The sequence below is a fragment of the Gymnodraco acuticeps genome, unplaced genomic scaffold (assembly GCF_902827175.1).
Source record: "Gymnodraco acuticeps unplaced genomic scaffold, fGymAcu1.1, whole genome shotgun sequence".
Lineage (NCBI taxonomy): Eukaryota > Metazoa > Chordata > Actinopteri > Perciformes > Bathydraconidae > Gymnodraco > Gymnodraco acuticeps.
Window position 1 is genome coordinate 1,392,908 of NW_022990646.1, and position 12,576 is coordinate 1,405,483.

At 41.9% G+C, this 12,576-nt stretch overlaps 1 protein-coding gene across 2 annotated transcripts; it reads left to right on the top strand.

Annotated features, from left to right (window-relative positions):
• The first annotated feature begins 6,484 nt into the window (after positions 1–6,484).
• On the top strand, positions 6,485–10,925 carry LOC117554757. Of its 2 annotated transcripts, none has more exons than XM_034229254.1 (5): positions 6,485–6,933; positions 7,178–7,303; positions 7,677–7,943; positions 8,496–8,809; positions 10,565–10,925. In XM_034229254.1, exons 1-5 carry the CDS (start codon positions 6,567–6,569, stop codon positions 10,799–10,801), a joined length of 1,311 nt encoding a protein of 436 aa, XP_034085145.1. In that variant the 5' UTR covers positions 6,485–6,566; the 3' UTR covers positions 10,802–10,925. The 2 variants fall into 2 exon arrangements, with proteins under 2 accessions (XP_034085145.1, XP_034085144.1); XM_034229253.1 differs by having other exon boundaries at positions 6,490–6,933; positions 7,677–7,976.
• Positions 10,926–12,576: the final 1,651 nt, after the last annotated feature.

Consider the following 12,576-nt stretch of genomic DNA (forward strand, 5'->3'; position numbering starts at 1 on the left):
TGGGACAGAGACATATTGTGGAACATTAGAGTGTGTTCATCTGTCTTCAGACAAACCACATTCACCATGCACAAGAACTAATATACTTAACTTTGTCACTATAAATGAAAACAGTGAGTCCAGGCAGGTTAATCACATCTTCCTCATTCATGGACGTTCGTCAGCCACTGCAAACTGAGGGAAATGTTCATCTTGTTACGACGAATTAATTCCTAAATGTTTGACTACATATCATAAATATAAAATCAGACGTAGAGCTTTTTTAATCAACACATTCTCTGTCTGTAGAAGGTTTCCTATAGACACAAACTAACGTGAAGCTCGCTTTAACTTTAACTCGCTTCAACGCACGCCACTAGACGGGAAGTATGTACAAGTCACATATCCAGCTGTGTTATTGGTGTGTAAATTCATAGTGTGCAGAGAAAAATAGATGTTGCTAATTTTGCAAACAAAAATTATAACTCACTTGCCTACAAATAAAAGTACAATTAATATAACATATATCATTTAAATATATGCTCATTTGGACTTTTGTATGCACAATGTATTTCTCGTTGGCCTATTCATATATGGTGCTAACTCACAATGACTTGCAATATACTATACAGGTTGTTTTATACATTAGAAAATATAGACTTGACTTGAATATCGATTGATTTTTTTGAATCACAATAACTTTTAGAACTACGCTTGCTGTTATAAATGACTTGCTGCAACGGATCTGATACAGACTGATACAGATTTGAAATATCTCTGACGTCAGAAACTCCGCCTATATGGGCAACTCTCCACCTATCAGGGGAATGGGGGGTTGCCGTGGCATGGTAACAGCATGGTAACATGACGCTCATGTTTCGTGTCAGCTGCAGCTCATTTGCCACAGAATCAGCCCTTGCAAAAACAGGGCTGGAATACAGCAAATAGAGCGAAATGAGGCATGGTTAAAATGCATGATCTGTTTGGTATTTTGAAAAAAAGACTTCACAGACATGTTTTATATAGGTATGGCCCTACAATATGTTATTCAAATATAGCATGATAGGTCCACTTTAAATTTGGGACATTTGAAGAGCTATAGGTTCTATTAATGTTGCATATACTATTTGTTAAATTATATTGAGTCATTATGCATCTTTTGTATCTTTATAATGTTGTTTTTGGACTGGTAAAACATATTTTTAGAAAAACCTTCAACTTCATTCAAAGGTAAGATATAGACGCAACATATGATGTATTTCCACTACAGGGTTTTAGCAAGGCTCGGCTCGGCTCGCTCTTTTTTGCTTTTCCACTAGGGGTACCGGCTCACGGGTACTTTTTTAGAAGAGAAGAGAAGATGGACCTTTATTAATCCCCCGAGGAGGAAATTCAGTTTCCACTCTGTCGTACACACACATGCGTTTTTATACAGATCATACAGTACACACAGTACACACTTTTTAGAACATGCACATACATATACAAATACACACACAGTTATATGCACACATGCACATGCAGTTGAGAGGTCAGAGCGGAGGCAGCCAGTCTAGCCGGCGCCTGTGAGCAGTTGGGGGTTAGGTGCCTTGCTCAAGGGCACCTCAGTTGAGGTTCCAAGCGAGCTGAAAATATGCTTGGCTAGTGACGTAAAACACTGCCGACCGCTGATTGGTCAGAGAGAATTGTCACAATTCTTTCGCAAGACACTGGGTGTTTCTCAATGTCGAGGAAGGCTGCTCCAGAGCCACTATTTCAAGCATACTACGTCATCGAGTGCCGCCGAAGGCCTGTTCCAATGTCCAGCATACTTGTAATTCTACCGAGGCCGGCGTACTTCGTAGCGAGAAATTTCGAGGCTTCACATGTGTAGACTCCGCGGTCTTAAAATCCCCACAATGCTTTGCGCACGGACCAATTTCCAAATCTTTGGCGGAAATCAAGTGACTCAGAAGACATGTGCTACCAAGCAGGCGTCCTCGACATTGAGAAACACCCGATCCCCAAACGTCGTATAAGCAGCGCCATTTTTTATTTTCTTTCTTTTGTTTATTGTTTTCTGCATAGTCTCTTGTCCACACTCCAGTACAGTTGGTGGCGGTAATAAACCTACAGATTAGTTTGCCAACCGCCAATAAACACCAAGGATATATTGTATATATATCCTATAATAATAATAATAATTAAAACTGCGGTCGCACTTGTGCGCGCAGTGATGAGCGGGCCCTCGCGTCCGTGCGCCTGTCGGGGAGGGCGGCAGGTCGTCCCGGCGTCAAGCAGACGCGCGCGAGTCCTGGGAAATTAGCCGTTTGTCATTTCTCTAATTTTCGCGTCCCAGACTCCCAGGTGCTCCGGCAGCGACCCGGAAACGGATGTCGAAGGAAAACAAATTTCTGTAAAGGCTCGTCGAGGATCGATTATCGAGGAGGCTGTCTGGAGGAGCCGTAACCGAGGATACACTGATTTAGAGGAGAGAGGAGTGTCTCTGGAGGAGCTATAACCGAGGGTACACTGAAGTATTCTCCTGAGACGATTTCAGCCAACAGTGATGTTTAAAAGAGGCGTGACGCATGTCTGGACTTCTGTCAAACGAAGCACAGCTCTGCAAACTGTTCCCGTAGTGATTATAAGTTATTTGAGATGATCAAATGTGCATCAGACTTTCTGCCCTTTACCGTTTGTTTACTCACTAATCACATGTGCCCTGGATGTTAGATGATGTTACAGTGAGAACAGCTGCTGAGGTCAGTGCAGAAAGCAGAACAGTGTGTATAATATATATCGCTCAATAACAAATGTAACAGGCCTACATGTGACACTTTATTTGTAGGCTTTAGGAGATATCTACAAATAAACATTAGGGTTAGGGTTAGGGTTAGGGTTAGGGTTAGGGTTAGGGTTAGGGTTAGGGTTAGCGAGTGTCTTTTGTAATGAATATGCCGCCAGCAAAGGGCGTTGTTGGACTAACAGTAGGTGTGTGTGTGCGTGTGTGTGTGTGTGTTTGAGAGTTGATGTGCCAGGCAGACAGGCAGGGCTCAGTAGCTTATCTGACATATAATTGGTAAAAAATGGTACATTGTCCGTTAGCCTACGAGCTCCCCGTTTGAGCGAAGGACTATTCCTTCTCAATGTAGCATGACATTGGATATGCGCTGAAGTTGTCCTGGATTGCAATTTTTCCGATCATTCCCCAAGGAGGAGTTCGCAAGAATGTGCAGAAAATGCATGAAAAATGCACATGTCTCAAAATGGCCGACTTCCTGGGGGGCGGGGCTAATGGAAGGCAATTTGAAATATGTGTGCAATCATAATAGTAATATGTATACAGCGTTTCGTGAATATCGGAATAACTATATCCGAGTAGTTTGGAGTAATTTGTGACATGTAAATGGTCAAAAATGGTGTATTCGCTGTTAGCTTACGACCTCCACGAGTAATTTTTCAAAGATGTGCTCCTCAATTAAGTATCATATTGGATAGGGGCTAAACCTGTCCTGCATTGGAATTTTTCCGATCATTCCCCTAGGAGGAGTTGGCAAGAACGTGCATAAAATGGCTGAAAACCGCACATTTTTAAAAATGGCCGACTTTCTGGGGGGCGGGGCTAATGGAAGGCAATTTGAAATATGTGTGCAATCATAATAGTAATATGTATACAGCGTTTCGTGAATATTGGAAAAAGTATACGCGAGTATTTGGAGTAATTTGGGACATGTAAATCGTAAAAAATGGAAAGTTCTCCGTTCGCTTACGAAGTCGTCGTTTGAGCGATCGACTATTCGTTCGCAATTTAGCATCACATTGGAAATGGGCTGAACTTGTCCTGGATTGGATTTTTTCCGATCATTCCCCTAGGAGGAGTTCGCAAGAACGTGCGTAAAATGGCTGAAAACGGCACATTTAAAAAAATGGCCAACTTTCTGGGGGGCGGGGCTAATGGAAGGCAATTTGAAATATGTGTGCAATCATAATAGCAATATGTATACAGCGTTTCGTGAATATCGGATTAACTATATCCGAGTAATTTGGAGTAATTTGCGACATGTAAATCGTCAACAATGGTGTATTCGCTGTTAGCTTACGACCTCCACGATTGAGCTATCAAAAATGTTCTTCTCCATTAAGTATCATATTGGATAGGGGCTGAACGTGTCCTGGATTGGAATTTTTCCGATCATTCCCCTAGGAGGAATCTGCACGAATGTGCTTAAAAAGCATAAAAAACGCACATATTTCAAAATGGCCGACTTTTTGGGGGGCGGGGCTAATGGAATGTATGTACAAATATTTCCGCAATTCCATGAGGAATATCTTTGCCAACATTCGTGAAGTTCTGAGAAACTATATGCGACTACCACACAATAGGGGGCGCTAGTGAGCAGTTTTTTTGAAAATGTAGGTTTTTTTTTTACATTATGGAAAAAGTCGTGGGCTGTGACTCGTGTACCAATTTTTGCGTAACGAAAACAATTTTAGCTCATCGTCATAAAAAAAAAAGTACAGGCCACGCCCACATTTGTCATTCGTTGTGACACTTTGAATATAAGTCCATACTCATCCCCAGAGTATGTCTACAAAAAAAGAAAAATATTTCGTCCATCAGTTCATGAGTTAGACATTTGTCATGTTTTTGGCGCCCCCTATAGTCCAAAATGGAAATTACTTTTTGTGCCTATTCCCCAATACAGAATGAACCTTCCCACCAAAATGTGTGGTTTTGTTGTACATTGTTGATGAGTTATGAGCATTTCTATCTAAGCCCCGCCTTTTGCAAACACGTTTAGAGTAATGAGGGCCACATTTATCGACTGAACATGTTCATTTCCTACGATAATGTGTCTGACCCTCTGGCGATACTGTATACTGAGTTTGGTGTTGAAAAACCAAAATTTGAAATTTAAGTGAATATTTAACTGTTTTTCAAATTATGCTAATTTAAAAAAAAATAAAGTAGGCGGAGCTTACGGGTACTTGGACATTATATGTAGAGCAGGTCCACCCGAGTAAGTGTGAAAAATTTCAGGTCATTTGGAGTTACGGTGCGACTTTGTACATCTTTCCAAAAACGGAAATGGCCATAGGTGGCGCTAGAGAGCATGTTGGACAATTTGAACACATTGACTCCAGAATATCAAATTTTTCACCGATTCTGGAATCTGTGCAAAATTATACAACTTTCTCAGCATCCTAAAGGCCTGAAAATAAGCATTGAAATATGGAATAATAATAATAATACCACGAATAACAATAGGTATCCTTGCACTTCGTGCTAGGACGCCGTTGGGTCCTAGCACTCTCGTGCTCGGGCCCTAATAATAATCCTTATATTTATTATAGCGCTTTATCAATGACTCTCAAAGCGCTTTACAAATACACATTACACATACAGATCATACATACATGTAATGGTCATCTACTGTGGACAATACCCACAGGAGCAAATTCGGGTGAAGTGTCTTGCCCAAGGACACAACGGCCTGACGCAGTGGGGCGGGAGTGGGTTTCGAACTGGAGTTCCCCAACGCCCCCTTGATCTGATGATCAAACGTACAGACCACTGCGTCCTATATATACGCTAAGGTCCCGCTGCTGACACTATAGCAGTCATTTATGGCGCATTTCCACTGCAGCGGGTAGCCCCGTTTAAGCGTCCTTAATGGTCCTCAAGCAGCCAGGCCAGTTTTTGGTGGCCTTTCCATAGGCGCATTCACACCGCAGTACTTTTCCCACAAAGGTTCATGAGAACTTAGTTCATGAGAACTCTTTAGTTCTCATGAACTAAGTACAGATCGCGTTCACACCATGGTTCACACCGGAATAAGTCCCTGGGGGAGGATTAGGCAAATGAAGCCGCTGACGTCACTTCTTCTTCTGCTTTGGGTTTACTGGCAGGCCGCAAACAACTTCACGGCCTTGTTCTTATTATACATCCATGATACTGCCGCCCAAAGTCCCCGGCCGGAAGTCCCCGGAGTTGGGGACTGACTTCGGTAGAAGCTGAAGCCTTCCGAGTAAATCGCAAGAACGCCGACACCTCCTCATCTCCACCGCTCCCATGTTTTATTTTGTGTTGCCATAAATTAGTCTCTCTGCGTTTCTGCGCTGGGCTAATGCTAATAATGCTAATGCGAGGATAATAAAATGGCGGCTTCAGAAAACTTTTTGGGAGTTTTACGGGGCGTGGTTTGCAATCCGCCCAGCCAATCAGACATAGGAACCTTTTTCTCCCACGAAAGTCCCTGCTCTCTAGCAGGGACGGAAAAGGGGGTGAAAAGGTTCTCATGAACTAATTTTAGTTCCGGCTCTTTTTGGTGTGAACACATTTCGGAACTATATCGGAACTAAAGTGGGAAAAGTACTGCGGTGTGAAGGCGCCTCATATAGCGTAGCACCGACTAGCGGGTACTTTTTCCTTCAGGCCAGGACAAGGGCTGAACTAGTGACGTCAACACTCTCGACTGCTGATTGGTCAGAGATAATCGTCACAAGATCGCGCGCGAGATCATCCCTAGCGTCGCATATATATCTAGAAGCAAGCTTGCAGCATTTTTATACACAGCATTTTTGTAAACGGAGGAGCTACAAAAATGGCAACGTCAAAGAAAAGCATACCGTGGTCGACCGAGGAGGTGACGACGTTCCTACATCTCATTGGGGATGATAAAATCCAGCGGGAGCTCGACGGAACAACTCGAAATTTGAAAGTGTTCCAGGATGTCTCTGCACAGATGTCCGAACGCGGATTTTCGAGGACTTTCCTGCAGTGTAGGGAAAAACTGAAAAAGATGAAGAGTGAATATCGCCAAGTAAAGGACAACAACAACACGAGTGGTGCGGGTAGGAAACACTGGAAGTGGTTCGACTTGTTGGACCAGATTTACGGCCATAGACCGGCCAACGTTGGGAGGGAGGGAGGCCTGGACTCTGCAACGGCTTTACTGGAGTCCCTGCAAGGTACGCTCACTTCTAACAAAGAAGTCTATTTTATCCTTACATTAATGTTCGACAACCCATGCTTTGATGGAACCCCGAAGAGCTGCATAGCTAGCCTAGGCAGATAGCCTTAGCTAGAGCTATTGTTTGCTAACACCACATGTGCCATTGTTTACGTTCAGTTTTTCTTTTCTATAGTTGTTGTTGCTATTTAGTATTGTGCTGCAGTAGTTTGTGGAATTAACAAGTCATTTCGCTGTTCTAGATGATTACATTGGGACTAGTGAGGAGGAACATTCCCCAACTCGACCACAGACACCAGCCGAAGAACCGACACCAACTCAACCACCAACGCGGAGTGCCATCACGTCACCGCAGCGTGTGGTTCTAGGTAAGAAATATAAATGGCAAAACGACTGGAATTGTGTTTTGTTTTTTTAAACCTTGGATCATCCATCGTCAGTAATTAAAATAAGCTATACCACTGTGTGGAAATGCTCTGTTACAAGTAAAGTCTTAGCTATTAAGCAGCTAGTACAGTTGTGTGTGACATCCTATCATATACATATATTTATATTCATTATCAACAGGCTGGATATAATGTAATTCACTTTCACAATCATTGTAAACATCTAGAGCCAGAACTTTATTTAGTTCATCCATACTGTTGTTCTGTTTATACATGTTATTCTTATATCCTTGTGTGACCTGTACCTGTCCTGTGTTTTTTTCTTATTGCTAATTATTATCTTATTGTCACCCAGGCAAGAGGAAACGAGGAGGAGAGGATCGGACCCAGCAGGAACGTTACCATGAACAGCACATGGCCCAGCAGGAACGGCACTTGGACTGGGCCAAAGCGTCTGCTGAGCGGAGATGGAAGTTGGATGCGGCCTTGAGAAGGGAGGAGGCCGTCTTGAGAAGGGAGGAGGCTGCTCAAGCAGAGACCTTCAACCTAGCCTTCCTGCGCACTCTTGGCGAGGTGCTAGGGGGACTGGGCAGCCGACGTGGCAGCCTTCCCTCTTCTCTCTGTGAGGAGCAGCAGGTTCAGCTTTCAGAACAAAGTAACAAAAAAATAAAATGGCATTCATTTTTTTTTTTAAATATGTCGTGTAGTAATAGATTTATTTATTTTTCTTCTCAAGAGAGTACCAGAATGTGTATTTTATGTTAGTATTTCAAAAAAGTTCCTGGGGAAGAATACCCCCAGACCCCCCTTCAGGGGTTGGGTTTTCAGCATGTCAACTCTTTCACCTGTGGGGAAATTGCAGGATTGGCTCCAGGTCGCCCTTTTTATTTCATACAGTTCAATTCGGCTTGAGACCGGGAAATAATCTAAACCTCACGCATGGCGTTTCACTGTCAAGGGGGGCGATATAGCGTGTATGTAATTACATTGCAAATACTGACTTGAGCCCCACCACTGTATGGGTTAGCCCTACCATAGAATACCCAACAAAAATACTCTGGCGCCGCGACTGGGTATCGGTAAAAGTAGTAGTACCGTTAAAACCTTAACAATACCCATCCCTATATATAACGGTATAGCAGTCACCAGTACTTGACCCTTTCCCTCTCTACAGGTCACATCACGTCTGACCCAGTTCAGACCTCCTCTGACCCGGTTCCAACCTCCTCTGTTGGTCTGTGTAAACTGGTCCGCTGGGCTCACAGCCACGGCACCTTCTGCAGCCTCCTCCCCAGCCTGCAGCAGCTCACCTCCCACGGTACAGCGCTGACAACAGAACCCGGTTCCTACGGCAGCAGCGTCCCTGTCGCCGTGTGGAGTTGTGCCGATGGACACGCATACATCAGTGAGCATAGCAATGCTAACGGAGGCTCAGGCCATACTAGCAATGGTCAGGAGAGGTTTGTTGGAGGGCGTCCATCCAATAAGGTAAGGTAGAGATTTAACATCTTTGACTCTATTTTGCATTTCATTGCAAACCTAATTTGAGGTGTCCAGCACAGCTATAACACTTAACATACTCAAATGCACAATAAGTGGTGAAATCACAATGTCACAATCAAATGGCCCTTGAAATTCTCTCAAATGAAAGCATACACATCCTAGATAAACGGTGTTGATGCCTCGAAGGGAAGCAAAGTTGTCGCCCTCTGTATTTAAGGTTACAGAGCGAAGAGGATTTAAGACACCGCCAACTCACTAATACCCCTTTGCAGCAATACATGTGAAATGTATACTTTCATTTTAAAAGACCACCGCACCAGTTGTATCATATTTATTCCAAGAAAAAATAACACCTTACTTTAGTGCAGTGGTTCTCAAACTTTTTCTGTCTTTGGAGAAGAAGAAAAAGTCGGGCTCAGTGGCGGCGCCAGAGATTTATTTTGGGGGTGCTGTGGGGTAGCTTGACGTTTCATAGAGGGTGCTCAAACATTTAGGGTTTCCCATTAATGTACCGGGCGCTACAGTGGAATTTTCTACTGCAACACTCCCCACGCATATACACAGTGTACTGTAGTGACTGTTACAATGAAGGCTCGATAACCAGCTCACGGCATATAGGTGTAAGCAGGGGTAAAGTGCTATTTTTATAGGTGGTGTGTGGGGGCAAGCTCCCCCGGGAAGATTTTTAAATATCTAAGTTAAAAGCATCAATCTGGTGCACTTTGAGAGCAAAATGAAGAGATCTATGGATACATCTCTCAACACCCATATGAAACAGAACTGTAGACAGATTTACTATTTCTTTATGGATATTTTACAAATCACTCCCCTTTTAAACTTTATTCATTTTTTACTCTCATATAGTATTTCATACTTGTTTTTAATTTATTCTCTTATTTTTTTATAACTATAATGATCATATAAACGTGTGCCTCGGAAATAATTGTTTACATTAATGGTGACCAAAACGTTTGAGACCCACTGAGATAACACTGAGAGAGTCCTTTAGCTCACTGAGTCTCTCAGTCTGACAGGAGAGGACTCTCCTCCACTTTGTTGTTGAAAAAACTCCTTATATCCGTTAGCGTAGCTCGCTAGCACCAGAAGCTAACATCAACGATCTCCGGTACCGGTGCGCTCTCTCTCGGGCACGCACACAAAATGGCTCGTTCTACACACACAGAGCCGAGCTTTAATGAAACACAGAGACCCAGACGTGATAGTACTGTACTCTATCATATTATTTTCGAATCAATAATTTTTCAGAATATTAATTTTATTTTTTTTAAATAACCATTTTTCCTCCTGGTCTCTCATGCCCCCCCTGTCATGCCTCTGCGCCCCCCACTTTGAGAACCACTGCTTTAGTGTATTCAGCCTTGAAATGCAGATGTTGAGGATTCCATTGCTCTCAATTTGATTGGTAATTGTTTGATATTGATTCTCTTCCCCTACATTATCAGTGTCAGAAAGTGGGTTGATTTTATTTAGCAAAAATGTGTTACGGTGCTTGAGTGGCTAGCTACCAAAGTGTCCTTTTGCATGTTGCACATTTTTAATTCCTAAATATAGAGCATTTAAATAAATGCCTTAGTTATAATAAGTATCACACTACACAAAGTTTAGGGACATCAATGAGACACATTTATAAAAACGATATAGAGTACAAATCATGACTTCACTCTGATTTGGTACAGTTAGTAAACTTGAATTTCTCATGCACTCTCTATTACCTTCCAGGTGACAGTAAAGGAGTCATGTGACCTGTCCTATAGTGAAGCAGCATCACAGGGGCAACAGTTCAGCAGCGGATGTGATTCGTCGGCAACGGCTGAAGATGATGACTATGAGCCACACCCATCCAGAAAAAGAGGTGGGGCAACGGGAGTTGCACTTCCTGTGAAGAAGGTCAAACAGGAAGCAGACTCTGCAGAGGATTGTGACTCTGGCATAATAACCAAGTGGCTCTTACTTTGATGTTCCAGTAAATAGTCTAATAGTACTATGCAAAGTAATACATTGTATTGATTGTGTTGTTTTGTGTGTTGCCGAAAGCTGTTTTACATTAAAGCACCAAAAATACTGAGTATTATGAAGTAAAGCAAGTATTTTTTCATTTTAGAAAAGAAAAAAAGCCTTTGTCCATGGGTTTGTATTGCTTATAAATAGTGGATGACTGAAAATGTAAAACCTATATATAAATATGGGGCTAAAGACACCATCATATATCAGCACAACTGCCGTCTTCTGGTAACATTCTACCCATAGACGAAGGAATGTTTATTTTCCTTTTTAATGTGTTTTATTTTAAAACAGAAGTGAGAAATCAAGATGCAAAGATCAGAAGTGAGGGGAAATCTGAAAAAAACGATAATGTGAGCTATATTAAGTACAATTACCTTTACGGTATTGGGACTTTCTGGCCCCATTTCTTATATGTGCAAAAATAAAACCTGAATTTCAATATATATTGAATGTAACACTTTTAGATTTTAGATTTCCTTTGCTTTCTGTAATGTGTGGCATTTTAGACCTAAACACTCCGTCTAATTATTTGTTCCACAAAAAAGGATAAATACAAATGAATCTGCTCCTTCCCTTTATTATAAAATATGAATAGGCAAATGGATTACTTTTAAAGGTTCAAAGCTGGATTTGACTTCACTAAAGAGTTCATTATCAGAGGCTTCAGGCTTTTTTCATCCTTTCATTAAAGATAGCTGCAGATTTTATTGCACCACCTCTTACTTCTCTTTTTAACCTCTCTCTCAGCACAAACACAATTCCAAAAGTATGGAAGTCAGCTTATGTCCTGCCTTTACTAAAAGGAGGGGCGGCCACCTTATTAAATAATTATAGACTCCTCTCTAAATTGCCAGTTCTGGCCAAGGTTCTGAACGCCTAGTGAGTGAACAGGTAAAGGTGTTTTTATGTACAAATGACATCCTATGTAAACAGTCAGGTTTCAGAAAGCAACACAGCACCATCACTGCAACAATGAAAGTGGTAAATTATATTGTGGGTATCTTAGACAAAAAGCAGAGTTGTGCAGCTCTGTTTATTGATCTTTCCAAAGCGTTCGATATCGTCGATCATCATATCCTGAAGCAGAGGCTGGCCAGTATTGGCATATCTATCCATGCAGTAGGGTGGTTTGTGAACTACCTCTCTAAGTGGTTAAACATTACAAATGGTGTACCACAAGGTTCTGTTTTAGGTCCACTTTTATTCTCCATCTACATCAACAGTTTAGGTCAAAATGTGGATGGAGCAACTTTATATTTGTATGCGGACGATACCGTGATGTATTGTGCAGGTCCCTCCTTTAAGGAGGCTGTTGTTAAATTACAGGCTGTTTTTAATATTATCCAGCGGAGCTTAAGCTTATTTTAAATGTTGATAAAACTAAAGTAGTGCTTTTTTCAAAAGACACCGGAGACAACTTTGAATATTGTTACTATAGGACAAGTACTTGAAGTGGATGCCTGTTATAAATACCTTGGTATATGGCTTGATGATTGTCTCTCTTTTAAACTCCAGTTCAATAATCTGCTTAGAAAGTTGAGGGTGAAGATAGGTTTTTTTTCCAGAAACAAGTCCTGTTTCTCACTTGAGGCCAGGAAAATGCTAGTCTCTGTGACCTTTTTACCTGTGATTTGTAACTAACTGTAAAGTATTAACTCATCACTGTACCCTGTATGCCAGAGCAGGCTTGCCTTCACTTACTGTACTGAGGCTCAGTCACTGGTACA

Excerpts from the sequence above, each read along its gene's own strand:
- LOC117554757 (XM_034229253.1), top strand. The coding sequence starts at position 6,567 with ATGGCAACGTCAAAGAAAAGCATACCGTGGTCGACCGAGGAGGTGACG. Across the intron at positions 6,934-7,177 it reads TTTACTGGAGTCCCTGCAAG|ATGATTACATTGGGACTAGT; the intron begins GTACGCTCACTT and ends TCGCTGTTCTAG. Across the intron at positions 8,810-10,564 it reads GAGGGCGTCCATCCAATAAG|GTGACAGTAAAGGAGTCATG; the intron begins GTAAGGTAGAGA and ends ATTACCTTCCAG.